The 12,393-nt window shown below is 34.8% G+C and overlaps 1 protein-coding gene across 1 annotated transcript in view; it reads left to right on the top strand.

Moving 5' to 3' along the window:
- LOC133190810 (cytoskeleton-associated protein 5-like) overlaps positions 1 to 12,393 on the top strand; it is a 33,188-nt gene that overhangs the window by 18,840 nt on the left and 1,955 nt on the right. The window contains exons 25-44 of the mRNA XM_061326500.1: positions 384 to 497; positions 622 to 750; positions 954 to 1,148; positions 1,543 to 1,782; positions 3,083 to 3,190; positions 3,315 to 3,464; positions 3,687 to 3,890; positions 4,132 to 4,267; positions 5,428 to 5,624; positions 5,778 to 5,908; positions 6,372 to 6,542; positions 6,858 to 6,981; positions 7,086 to 7,265; positions 9,956 to 10,219; positions 10,475 to 10,663; positions 10,779 to 10,913; positions 11,123 to 11,215; positions 11,328 to 11,490; positions 11,689 to 11,816; positions 12,056 to 12,148. Coding sequence (XP_061182484.1) covers positions 384 to 497; positions 622 to 750; positions 954 to 1,148; positions 1,543 to 1,782; positions 3,083 to 3,190; positions 3,315 to 3,464; positions 3,687 to 3,890; positions 4,132 to 4,267; positions 5,428 to 5,624; positions 5,778 to 5,908; positions 6,372 to 6,542; positions 6,858 to 6,981; positions 7,086 to 7,265; positions 9,956 to 10,219; positions 10,475 to 10,663; positions 10,779 to 10,913; positions 11,123 to 11,215; positions 11,328 to 11,490; positions 11,689 to 11,816; positions 12,056 to 12,148 — 3,144 coding nt within the window. The remainder of the gene's footprint in view (positions 1 to 383; positions 498 to 621; positions 751 to 953; positions 1,149 to 1,542; positions 1,783 to 3,082; positions 3,191 to 3,314; positions 3,465 to 3,686; positions 3,891 to 4,131; positions 4,268 to 5,427; positions 5,625 to 5,777; positions 5,909 to 6,371; positions 6,543 to 6,857; positions 6,982 to 7,085; positions 7,266 to 9,955; positions 10,220 to 10,474; positions 10,664 to 10,778; positions 10,914 to 11,122; positions 11,216 to 11,327; positions 11,491 to 11,688; positions 11,817 to 12,055; positions 12,149 to 12,393) is intronic.

The following is a 12,393-nucleotide window of genomic DNA, read 5'->3' as shown; positions in this document are numbered from 1 at the left end:
GTTTCTTTCTCTTCTTTGAGATTGTGTTGATGTAATGATGTAGAAAATAATTATTTTAACATAATTTGACAATCAAGCAAACAAAAAAGATCAGATATTGTATTAAACACAAGTCTGATGATAAGTTGGCGGGATTGACATTGATGTAGCCCTACAATCAGGGATGGGGTATTCGTAATCAGTAATCATAATCAGCTGTAATTGATTACAGTTTGCGGTGCAATCATGAGTAATCAGTATTCATCTGTTTTCTGCTATAGTTATTTTTCATGACCAACTGTCTATTGTACATGGATATTTTCTTGTAAGAAGTCTATCTGACATAAAATTGACACTTTTAATGGATTAGTTGTTAAACACAATGCTGTATGATTTGATTACAGATCGGCACTACCCTAGGGATTTGTTCCTCCCTGGGTACAAAGCTAGGACCTCACTGTAAAGTCCATATCAAAGTGATGGGACCCGCTATCATCAGCTGCTTTGGAGACAGTAAGGTAAGAGGTCCTGACCATTAGAAATGATGGCTATGCTGCTCTGATAAACACTAGATAAACCTTGTAAGTTGATTAGTTTCTTCCTCTCCAATAGAACAATAAGTTATCTGTGATTTGATTTCAGCCTAACCTCAGAGCATCTGCAGTGTCCACACTGAATGTTTGGATGGAAATCTGCAATCTGATACCACTGGTGGAGCAAGAGACCTTTAGTGATGCACTCAAACTGGAAAACCCAAATCTCAGGCAGGAGGTTGGTATTCAGTGTTAAACAGATGATGACTGATTTACAGTCAGAAATGTAGAATTTCTTTGTAAAATTGGAATTCGTTGAAAGAAGTGTTCAAAGAATCAAAGTTTTTTTAATACATTTAGAGTAAGATTTTACAAAAATGTATTTCATATCTATCAAGGATTTTGAGTAATTCACTCCAAAATACTGTTCTGCCTTTTAAGTTGCTCGGATGGCTGAGTGAGAAACTACCAAATCACAAACCACTACCACCTGAGTTCAAGTTATGTATACCTCACCTACTGTCTTGTCTTGAGGATCGAAATGGAGAAGTCCGCAAAAAAGCTCAGGACGCCATTGTTCCCTTTATGATTCACACAGGATATGACTCTGTATTCAGAGCTTGTTCTAAACTAAAGGTTTGTTGAACTGTCAGATTTTACTCACATCATGTTCTTATTGTTATCCTATCAGTAGTCTACTGCATTAAGTTTAAATACCATGAGAAAAAGATTTGTACATATATGACCCTGTTATTCCCAATGAAGGCATTTGGGCCATATGTGTGTAGATGTACCTGTTCCTCTACTTGCGTATCCATTATAATTTAAATTTATGATTCATTAAATACCTTTATTTGGATTCTGTTTTATAGCATTTCTTTATTGGTATCCAAAAATTGATGATTTAGAATTGATCAATTTTGAAAACTGAACATGAAATATGTGAAGAAAAAACGGTTTTACAATCACAGACTAGTTTCATTCAGATAATACTATGAATTTTATTTTATTTTGGTTTTTTTTTTGCTAGCCTGCATCAAAAGATCAGATAATGGCAATTATTGAAAAAGCCAAGGCTAATTTGCCTGCCAAGCCAGTAAAGGCAAAGAAGGGTGGCCCAGCGAAGGCAGCGTCAGCCCCTGTAGTCACGGATGACTTTGAGGATGATGTCAAGGCACCCAGTAGACCTCTGTCTACAGCTTCATCTGAGGGAGCCACTGAGTCCAAACCAGAGACAAAGACAAAGACAGTCAGAGGAAAGGCCAAAACTGTTAGTATTTAGTAAATAATGTGGAGAAATTATTTATTGATTATAAGCTCACCTAAGCCAAAAGCTATTCTGATCAATAGGTGTTTGGCTTCTGTCAGGATGTTATTTGTTTTTTTTTGTATACGTGCTTTCACATTTTTGAATTATTGTCCAGAACCACTGAGCCAATTTCAACCAACATTCAGGTTGAAGGGGATTCATATCAGAGGCAAATGAGAGGGAGAGGGCTAAAATAGGCTGTGCCTGTTGCCCAGTACCATTCCCTTTTGTGAAAAATATTGTTTAAAATGAAAATGAGAGGTCAAGCCCATCTTCAAGGAAGAGATGATTAAGGGGGGGGGGGGGGGGGGGGTTCATGGTTTTATATTGGAAAAAATATATAAAATTCTTCTTAAGTACAGAAAGGCTATAAAAAGTCATTTTAATAAACTTTGGGGATATGATTGGTGTCCAAGGATGTGCAATAAGGTTTCGGTATTTTCTAGTTCATTCTGGGGGTCATTTGGGGTCTGAAAAACATTTTTCTATGAAAATCATGGTCATGGAACATCTCTTGCATTTTTTGCAGCAGCCAAATAATGTTTTGAATATGGAAGGCCAAAAAGAATAAAAATAACGATATGTATTAAAATATCCTGATGTAGTGAAGATTCTAATTTGTAAATTAATCATGGCCTGAACTTGAGATTGGGCCACAACATGCATTATAATTTGATGTGAAATCTTCTCATCAAGGACAGAAAGGTTAAAACTGCTCATCATAGACAGCCAAATGAGGTAAAAATACAGTGTTAGGATAGGGTCACAGAAGGGGATGTTAGAAATATAAATATATAGAAAAAAACTTTACAAAAATTTGCTTCTGGAGAACTGCAGGACTATAGGTAGTCATATTGATATTTTATGGCCTAATGGGTGAGGGATCACAAAGTTTTTCATACATATGATATGAAGAAATCTTTTTTTTTTTTTTAAATTCTGAAGAACAGCAAGGCCACTATTAGTTGTAAAGATACAACCATCTCCATGAAGCATTGATTCAAATTTGGTGAAGTAATTGACCCTGGGGCAAGAATGGGGCCACATAGGTTATCAAAGTTTTACATGGGGATAGATAGTTAAATTCATTTGAAACTTTCTTGAGAACAGCAGGTTTGAAATGACTCAGGTGAGCATGGCGGCAGTGAGCCTCTTTGTTTTTTTGCGAATGGAACTGAATTTCTGGATCACAGATGCACTTCCTCCTCTTTATTGTTTCTAAGTTTTGTAGCATTTTTTGATAGAATATTAATCATTATAGGCTGCACCAGCTGCAAGCAAGAAAAAGAAAACCGAGGAGGATACCAGTCCTCCCATGAATCTTACAGTCCCAAAAGAGAAACGATTCAAAGATGAAAAAAGCCTCAAGGTTTGTTATATCCTCATCAGGACTACTATGTTTGTCTTGAACAAATGGCAGTTACTTGTATAGCTACATTATCATGTATTACATGTTGGTGATAGGTTTTAATTTTCTATTGGATGATGTGTAGGTTCTGAAGTGGAACTTTATTCAGCTGACCGGGGAGTATGTAGAGCAGCTGACCCTGCAGATGGAGAAGAACTTCAGTAAGGGTATGATGGATATGATGTTCAATGTGGACTTCAAACAGCACACCAAGGCCATAGAGATTCTCATCAAGGTAATGCTCACTTAGAGAATTATGGCAGCTGGTTCCATCTTCAATATAAAGAGACAGTTTATAACAAAACATTTCTGAAATGCATTCATGAAAATGGTAGAATTTTATTCTAATACTATTTTAATAGCCTTTACTTTGAGTAATTCAAGTTACATTTATAGGATTTATTAATCCAAACATGATTTCTTAATTCTTTATCTGTTATCTACTTTTCTCTTATAGAGCCTTGACACTCTAACAGATGAGACAGTTGGTAACTTGGATTTACTTCTTAAGTGGTTCACAGTGCGTTTTCTGGACACCAACCCCAGTATGCTGAATAAAGCCCTGGAATATCTGAGGAAGGTGTTTACAATGCTTGTGGACATGGACTTTAGTCTACATGAGTACGAAGCCTGCTCCTTCATACCTTATCTTATTATCAAGGTAAAACTACATAGTAATTACTGGCAGATTTCAGCAAAATATTTTGTCATTGATTTTTTTCTCAGCATATGAATATTTTGTATTTTCAGTTAGATAGATAAACATGTACATGTAGTTAAAAGCATTTTACAGCAAGATATTTGATATCTATATGTATTTCATAACTTGTACAGTGTATATAGTCCATATGGAAAATGTTAATGGTAAATCCGTGTTAAAAAGAAATTTTTGCTATTTGTAGGTTGGAGATGCTAAAGATAATGTCAGAAAAGATGTGCGTGGAATTATCAAAATTCTGTACAAACTTTATCCAGTCAGCAAAATGTTCACTTTCTTAATGGATGGCATTAAATCCAAAAATGCTAAGCAGAGGATGGGTAAGTGTGTTGTGTAAGATCTTCAAAATGATGGAAAATAACATGCTTGTCTAGATCATGTCATGTGAACCTATGTATTGATAGATATAATACTGTACATCACAAGAACAAATGTGTTCTCTGTCTTTAAACTAGACACTAGTGTTGTCAACGAGTACCCTGTTAACCAGTTAACCATTGAACGATATGAGTATCGGTTAGTATAACTGCTACTCGGTTACTCGGATATAAAGAAATCTTGCACATGCACATAGGTAATCAGTAAGAAAAAAAGTAAATTTGTTTATAAATGTCCCGTTATTTAATGTAGACTCAACCTAGCATTTTCCAAGTATGATCCATTTGTTTTGATTAGTTTTTCACAGTTTAACTAATTGGTGGCTTTAAATGCCAAGGGGAATACAAGTTTTGAAGATTTGAGTTAATTATAATTGCCTCACATAAACTTACGCTAGTCCGCGGTACATGATTAAAGAAGATGCCGCCACATGCAACAAAAGCATGGAGTTTAAAAGAATGGCTGATTTTAAATCCGTAAGGAATGGAATTGACATAAACGTGTGGTACAACAAATATGCTAAACCACTTTTACTGAAATTTAACTCTGAAACAAACTATGAATAAAGTACATTCCCCAAAACAGCCAACAATCACGGGATGTTTTAGAAGATATCTGTGTTTATAATTATAAATAAAGTTCATATGCAGTTCAACTGTGTTTTATATACACTGGTATACTTTAAATGTTAAGATAAATGTGTAACGACATTATATATATTACAGCTACTATATAGTACATTTATGGTGAACACGGATGTTTAGAGGTCTAAAGAAAAAACATCAGATTAACCGGGTACTCGATCGGAAAAGTAAGCGAGTAACCGGTTACTAAAAATCGTCCCATTTGACAGCACTACTAGAAACATGTACAAATGTTTTTCTGTTTGGCATATATAACATACAGTCCAATACATGCATGTATCTTTGACCATGTTTGTCAAGGATGTGAAATGATATTATCTGTAGAACAGTAAGTTATTTGTCTGTGAATTTCAGATGTTTGTTTCTTCTCCTTTACAAACCTGTTATGATCTACATGTACACATATATACATGTACTAAAAGGTAAACAGAGTAAATGTTGAATGCTATTTATTTTAGAATGCATAGAGGAGCTTGGGAATTTGATCGAGTCCTACGGTCTATCAGTTTGTCAGCCAAGTCCTAATGTGGCCTTAAAGAATATCACAGGCCAGATTGGTGACCGTGATAATGGAGTAAGAAACGCAGCTTTGAATGCAGCAGTACAGGCATACATGGTGGTAGGAGAGAACCAGTTCTATAAATTAACAGGAAATGTAAGTACTACAAAAAAGAGGAACAGAGTTTATATGTTTGAATGCTTATAGGTAATGCTAGCATATTTTCTTAAATGAATAGAGAACTGAAATAAAAAAAAAATAGTGTATCGTAAAAATCCAATTTCTTAATCATAATTTTATGGCACTCAGCTGAATGACAAAGACCAGAGTCTTTTGGATGAAAGAATCAAGAGATCACTGAAGAATAAACCTGCACCAAAAGCAAAGGAGGAAGAAAGACCAAAAACTGCTCCAACCCAGCCACAGAGATCTGCCTCTCAGTAAGTAAATATCAACAGCTCTAACCCAGCCACAGAGATCTGCCTCTCAGTAAGTAAATATCAACAGCTCTAACCCAGCCACAGAGATCTGCCTCACAGTAAGTAAATATCAACAGCTCCAACCCAACCTCAGAGATCTGCCTCTCAGTAAGTAAATAAAAATAGCTCAACTCTCACGTGATTTCAGAGAATTACATTTACAAACAAATCTAAAATATCTCCCATGAACTCTCATTAAGAAACTAAAAACAACTCCCTCTCACATGATCACAGAGACCTGCCTGTCAAAGAGTCATTTACTGTTACTGAACCATCTATTACAAACTTAGTAAGCAGCCTGAACAGCCCTCATCTTGTGTCTCTGTATGTACGTGTACACTCAACCAAACATTTATTTGTTCATTAAAATTTTTCTGTGATTCATTACGTTTTGTAATGGAAACCGAATTTATGTAATTTGTAGGACACAAATTCAGAGGCCAACCACTGCTTTACCAAAGTCTGCATCCTCTACATCAATGAAGAAGACCTTCCTCCCTGAATTTGAGTACCAGAAAACTGAGATGGAGATGCCCAAACTCTACCAGTATGATTTGGATGAGCTCTTTAAACCACTGGAAATGCCCAAAATCAAGTAGGTAGTTTGTCTTGAAAGGATTTTTTAAGCTTTAATCCATTTTTTGGTTACCTTTAGAGTGACAAACTTGCAGGTCATTTCACTCCTCTTAATATCTGCCCATCTGTTGTACCCTATCACTTCAGAAATAGAAAAGGTAATGATCTTCAAGAAATTACAACATCAACATCTGAAATGTTGCAAGTGACAAAGCATGTTCCTGGAACATTCTACATGTAGTTGTATGCTCTGTATATGTGCCTGGAGAAAAAACAATCATATTTAGACATTCAGATTCTCTATTATTAATATGAACTCTTTTGTACCATGTAGTAGGGCTAGGGATCCCTCCCCGATGACACGAGTGAGTCCGGCGGATGCTTCAGCCACTATAGGCGTAGTCATCGCTCAGATCACAAGTACAGATGTCCTCACCTGTATTCAGGCACTGGCTCAGGTAAGAATCAAAAGAATACCTATAAAAATATATAACCTGTTGGATGAGTTGAATTAAACTGGACCCTACTTACTCTGTCTTACTATATGTTCTTTATTTCACAGATTGATGAGCTGTTGAAGGATGAGGAACATGCACGACTGTTAGGTGGCCATGTTGATCAGCTGATGCTGCACATCTCCATGCAGTTCAGGATGACTCTGTCAACACATATGAACAATGAGGACGTTCCTAAGGAGGATGTTGTCAGACTGTACAGATGTCTGCTAGGAACACTGTTGGCTGTAGGTTTTCAGTATAGCTGTGTTACTCTCCGTAACTCCTCTACTCCATTGTATGTTTTTTCTTTAGTTTAAGTGTATGTTGAATTATTGTGTTATTAAACATGATATTCAGTCTTGCCACAATATTTCTTTTGGAAAAAGGTTGCAATTATTTAAAAGGGATCATGATTTATTAAAGAATTTCAATCAGATAATCCTTTTGATCATTGAATACAGTGGCGCCTCGTTTATCCGGACGCCTCTGTCCCCAACGAAATCGTCTGGATAAATGAATCACATCTCAAAAAGCACTCTCTAAGCATGTACATTGTATATATGCACATTCTTGTTTCAAATGTGACAGCAAAGAAGAAAACTTTTAAATTATATTTTGGTTTATTGTTTTAAAAGCAGTAATTGATTAAAGAAAAAAATATATTAAAATGTAATTTACACAATTAAAAAAAAATGGATGGGCAATTTTATGCTGAGACCTCCTATTTTAATTCGCCTTCTCTTTGGCCTGTGACTTCATGGGCTGAGCACATTTTGATCAACAGTTGTTTTATTTAGCCATATATTATAATTATTGAAGCTCATATGATATGACAGAACTGTTTAGCATCATCATTAAGAATGTTCAAATATAAACTAACCCCGTATATTCCCCGTATATTCATTACACAGGGTTACTATTAAATTAACTGCAAGCTTACTCAAACAAAGTATTAAAAACATTCGTAAACACAAGCCATCTTCATGATTATCAATATTTGTTTTCTACAGACGCTAAGTTTGAATTTCGATCATTAAAAATACCTTGATAAATGTAATCAACTTCTGTACTAACGCCAGTTATATCTTTTCTAAAGCAATGGACGTTTGTAAATGGTAGTACATTAAATCGAGATATTTCTTCAGTTATGTACTTTTCTAAACTGTCTTACATTTACGTTTTTAGAAATGGAAAATAGTATTTTAAACTAACGCAATCAACGTGATAAAGAGCATTACGAAATCGCTCGTTATTTATTGTTCATTTTATTTACAACTCTCCAAAATTCTCATGAATTTACCGATGTACATATGGTTAGCAATATGATTTTGAACAGGTTATTATTTAATTAATGCACAGTGTAAGCTAAATATTAAAGATAAACGTGTGATTGAATTAGGATAAACACACGCTAATTATAGACGCTATTGTTTGTAGGTCACAGGTAACCGCCTTCAAACTGACTGCATGGCCAATGTTTTTACAACAATTAACACAAATGCAAGCGAAGTGTGAAAAAGTCGTTTCTTGAAAAATTACCGTCCGGATAAACAAGTCATTTTTTAATGAACTATTACGTTTTGTAGTAGAAATTGACCATGCGGATAAGGAACGCGAATTTCCGGATTAATGAGACAAAATAACGTGGAAAAAATCGGTTCCCAAAAAAAATTGTCTGGATGGTGATGCGTCCGGATAAATGGCATCTGGATAAACGCGGCGCCACTGTATTTTTTTTGTCAAAGATTTGGGGGCATATAGTTTTTGCACTGTCTGTCCATCTGTCTGTCTGTTTGTCCTCAAAAACTTTAACCTTCCCATAACTTTTGATTGTTTGGAGCTGTGACTTTCATATTTCACATGTATATTCCTTGCGGCGCAAGACCTTTCTTTGGGTACCATCATTTTTGACCTTGACCTTAGAGTTTGACCAAGTTTTGCAAAATTTTACCCTACTTTAATCTTGGCCATAACTTTAAAACAGTTGATGCTAGGGCTTTCATACTTCACATGTGTAATCCTTGTGACAAAACCTTTCTTTGGATACTAATAGCTTTGACCTTAACTTAAAACCTTGACCTACTTTTGAAGATTTTTAACCTTGGCCATAACTTTTGAATGGTTGGTGCTAGGGCTTTCATACTTCACATATGTAATCCTTGTGACAAATTCTTCCTTTGGATACCAAAAACTTTGACCCTTTTACCTTAATTATCTTAGAGTTTGACCTACTTTTTGAAAACTTTAACCTTGGCCATAATTTTTGAACAGTTGGTGCTAGGGCTTTCATACTTCACATGTCTATTTATTATGACAAGATCTTCCTTTGGATACCAACAATTATAGCTCATTGACCTTAGAGTTTGACCTACTTTTGGTAAATTTTAACTTTGGCCATTACTTTTGAACAGTTGGTACTAGGGCTTTCAAACTTCACATATGTAATCCTTGTGACAAGACCTTACTTTGGATACCAACAACTTTGATCCTTTGACCTTGACCTTGGAGTTTGACCTACTTTTAAAAAACTTTAACCTTGGCCACAACTTTTTAACGGTTGGTTTTAGGGCTTTCATATTTCACATGTATTTCTTGTGAGAAGGCCTTGGGCACCATTAATTTTGACCATTTGAACTTGACCTTTATGTTTAATGACCTTCTTTTGGAAAACTTTAACCTTTTCCATATCTTTTCAATGATTGCTACTAGGGCTTTATACTCCTCAAGACAAGACCTTATTTTTGGTACCAACATATTTGATTCGCATTTGAGAAAGTTTAACCTTCGCTACAAGTTGCATTTGGGGCATCCGTGTTTCACAAACACATCTTGTTTTAAAAAGAAAAATGCATGGTACATGTACGTGTCTATGAACCAGTTTACTAATATAAATTTTGTATATAAATTGACACTTTTCCTTTTAATTGGTATGTAGCTAACACAGAATCCTTTCCTGGCCACAAAGACATCCAAGGAAATCTTGAAGGACCTTTTTAACAGCCTGATAACACTCTTACTTGATCAGCGTCTCAGTCTCCTTAATGATGGCCCCCAGGTAGTCAGATCCGTTAATGTCATGATTGTTAAATTGATGGAGAAATCTGACTACACAAACACAATGTGTGCCCTGATCAAGTCATTACAGGATTGTGTGGCCACTGAAACCTTCTCTCCAAAGTTCTCAGAACTTGTCATGAAGGTGAGTCATTTGTAAGATAAAAAAGTTAAACAAATCTGCAAAGCTGAAAATGTATGAAACTTTTTTTTTCCGCTATTACTGCACATGTCCATGCATCTTTGTGTAGTTCAGACTTGATTGAAATGATATATTTATTTTTTCTCTATTGAATGATTTTGAAGAGTTAGTGAGTTGCATATTTTTCAATGTTGTAATCGACAAAAAGATGTCATATATTTGTTTGCAGTTCTTTTATGTTGTTTTTCTACCTCACAGTGTATCTGGAAGATGATAAAAATGATTCCAGAGATTATCAATGATCTGGCAGTTGACAGGATCCTTCTAGAAACTCACCTGTTCCTTAGAAATTTCCCAACCAGTACATGGAAAAGCAGACCTAGTGATTTACCTCTCCGAACCATTAAAACAGTCATACATACACTGGCCATGCTGAAAGGGGCCAAGGTATGGGGCTGAACAGTAGAGCAGGGATATTTACAGACTGAGAACAATTTACAAGTCGTATAAATTCTGTTTCATTATTAAATTTCACTATATTTCAGTATTGCATATTTTGTAGATTCTTGGACAACTAAATTTAATAGATGCCTCTGAAAATTCAGAAGTCAAAATGTTTTTACAAAAAAGTTTGAAAAAGGATCCAAATGCCAGGAATGAAATGAATGGTACATCAGATGACACAGACTCAGTCAAGGTACATGTATAAACTTTTCTCTTTAATTTGCTATAAGTAAATAATTCTTTCTCAGCCATATGAAAAAATGAGTACATGAAATCATGTATATCCTATTTTAATTTACTAGAAACAAATTACAAGAGGTAATACATGTACACTGTCACTATGGAGGAATTGTTAGGAGATCTTAATCAAGAATAAATAGTTACAGTAGCTGTTTTTTGCAGAGTCACCAGAAACCAAAGAAACTGAACAAGAGTACTCATGATATGTTGGCAGAGATCTTTAAGAAAATAGGATCTAAAGAAAACACAATAGAGGTATGTTTATCAGGTACCGGTAAATATGAAGTGATGGTGAACATGCTTATTTTAATATGATGAATGTGATTTACATGTAACAAATTAATACGTAATGTAATTTACTCCCTAGGGATTAAATAACCTGTATGACTTTAAGAAGAAGCACCCTGAGGCAGACTTGGACCCATTCCTGAAGATGTCCTCTCAGTACTTTCAGAATTATATTGAGAGGGGTCTTAAAAATATAGAACGGGAACGTGAGGGAAAAGTGCTGTCTCAGACTGAATCTATGGGTATATACGTACTGTATGATCTAAATATTCTAACAAAGAGCAAAAAAAAATTTGATACTTTTTTGCTTAAGCTGATTAAAATAAAATAAAGTTCAATTAAGAATCAAAGAATTTTAAAATAGATCACATATTACTGAATAGTGTATGTAACTTGAACCACATTTGTTGAATGACTTTAACAAGATGGTTGATGTTTAGGATATGGCCCAACTGTACCCTCAGCAATATCAGCACCTTCAGCATCATCTGATGATGGTTTGGATGTCAATTTCTACCTCAATAAGTTGAGGACAATTCGTGCCAAATGTGGACTCGAGAATACAGATGTATGTACTGTAATTTTTTTTGTTTGCTTGATTGATACGTATATATTGAATAACTATGCTAGCAATGCTGACTGCTATTAAACACAGCTGCAGGTCAGATTGAAATTGTATAGTCTCATGCATATTCAAATAACTGTCTTCATATGTCAAAGTGGACATATATCTAGCATTAAAAGAATTGTCATGGATTTACTATTCAAATTTGTCAGAAGACTTTTGAGTTTGATCTGCTTTTCCAGCCCTCTAAACAAGAGAATGTTATATCTAAGAAGGAAGACAAACCAGAAAAATCTGAAAAAATAGCACCAGAGGAAAAGAATGAAACAGTTGAGGTTAGACACTTTGTATTGTATATTTTCTATTGAACAGCAATTTCCCTTGATCTTTTTTGAATAATTTATTAATCTGAAAATTTATGGAATAGGTATATTGTGTTAATTAATTTTGAGGAATATTATAGAGACAAAATGACATACGCAGGTGAGTTAAAGCTAGGTATAGGCATTTCTATGCAAATAAACTAATTAAAATGCCTAAAGACTATATTTATTATACAGAGAAAGTTAAAACTTATTAT

The sequence above is a fragment of the Saccostrea echinata genome, unplaced genomic scaffold, assembly GCF_033153115.1.
Source record: "Saccostrea echinata isolate AGI-Se365-2 ecotype Australia unplaced genomic scaffold, CSIRO_AGI_Sech_v1 ptg000001l, whole genome shotgun sequence".
NCBI lineage: Eukaryota > Metazoa > Mollusca > Bivalvia > Ostreida > Ostreidae > Saccostrea > Saccostrea echinata.
This window is presented reverse-complemented; position numbering and strand designations above follow the sequence as displayed.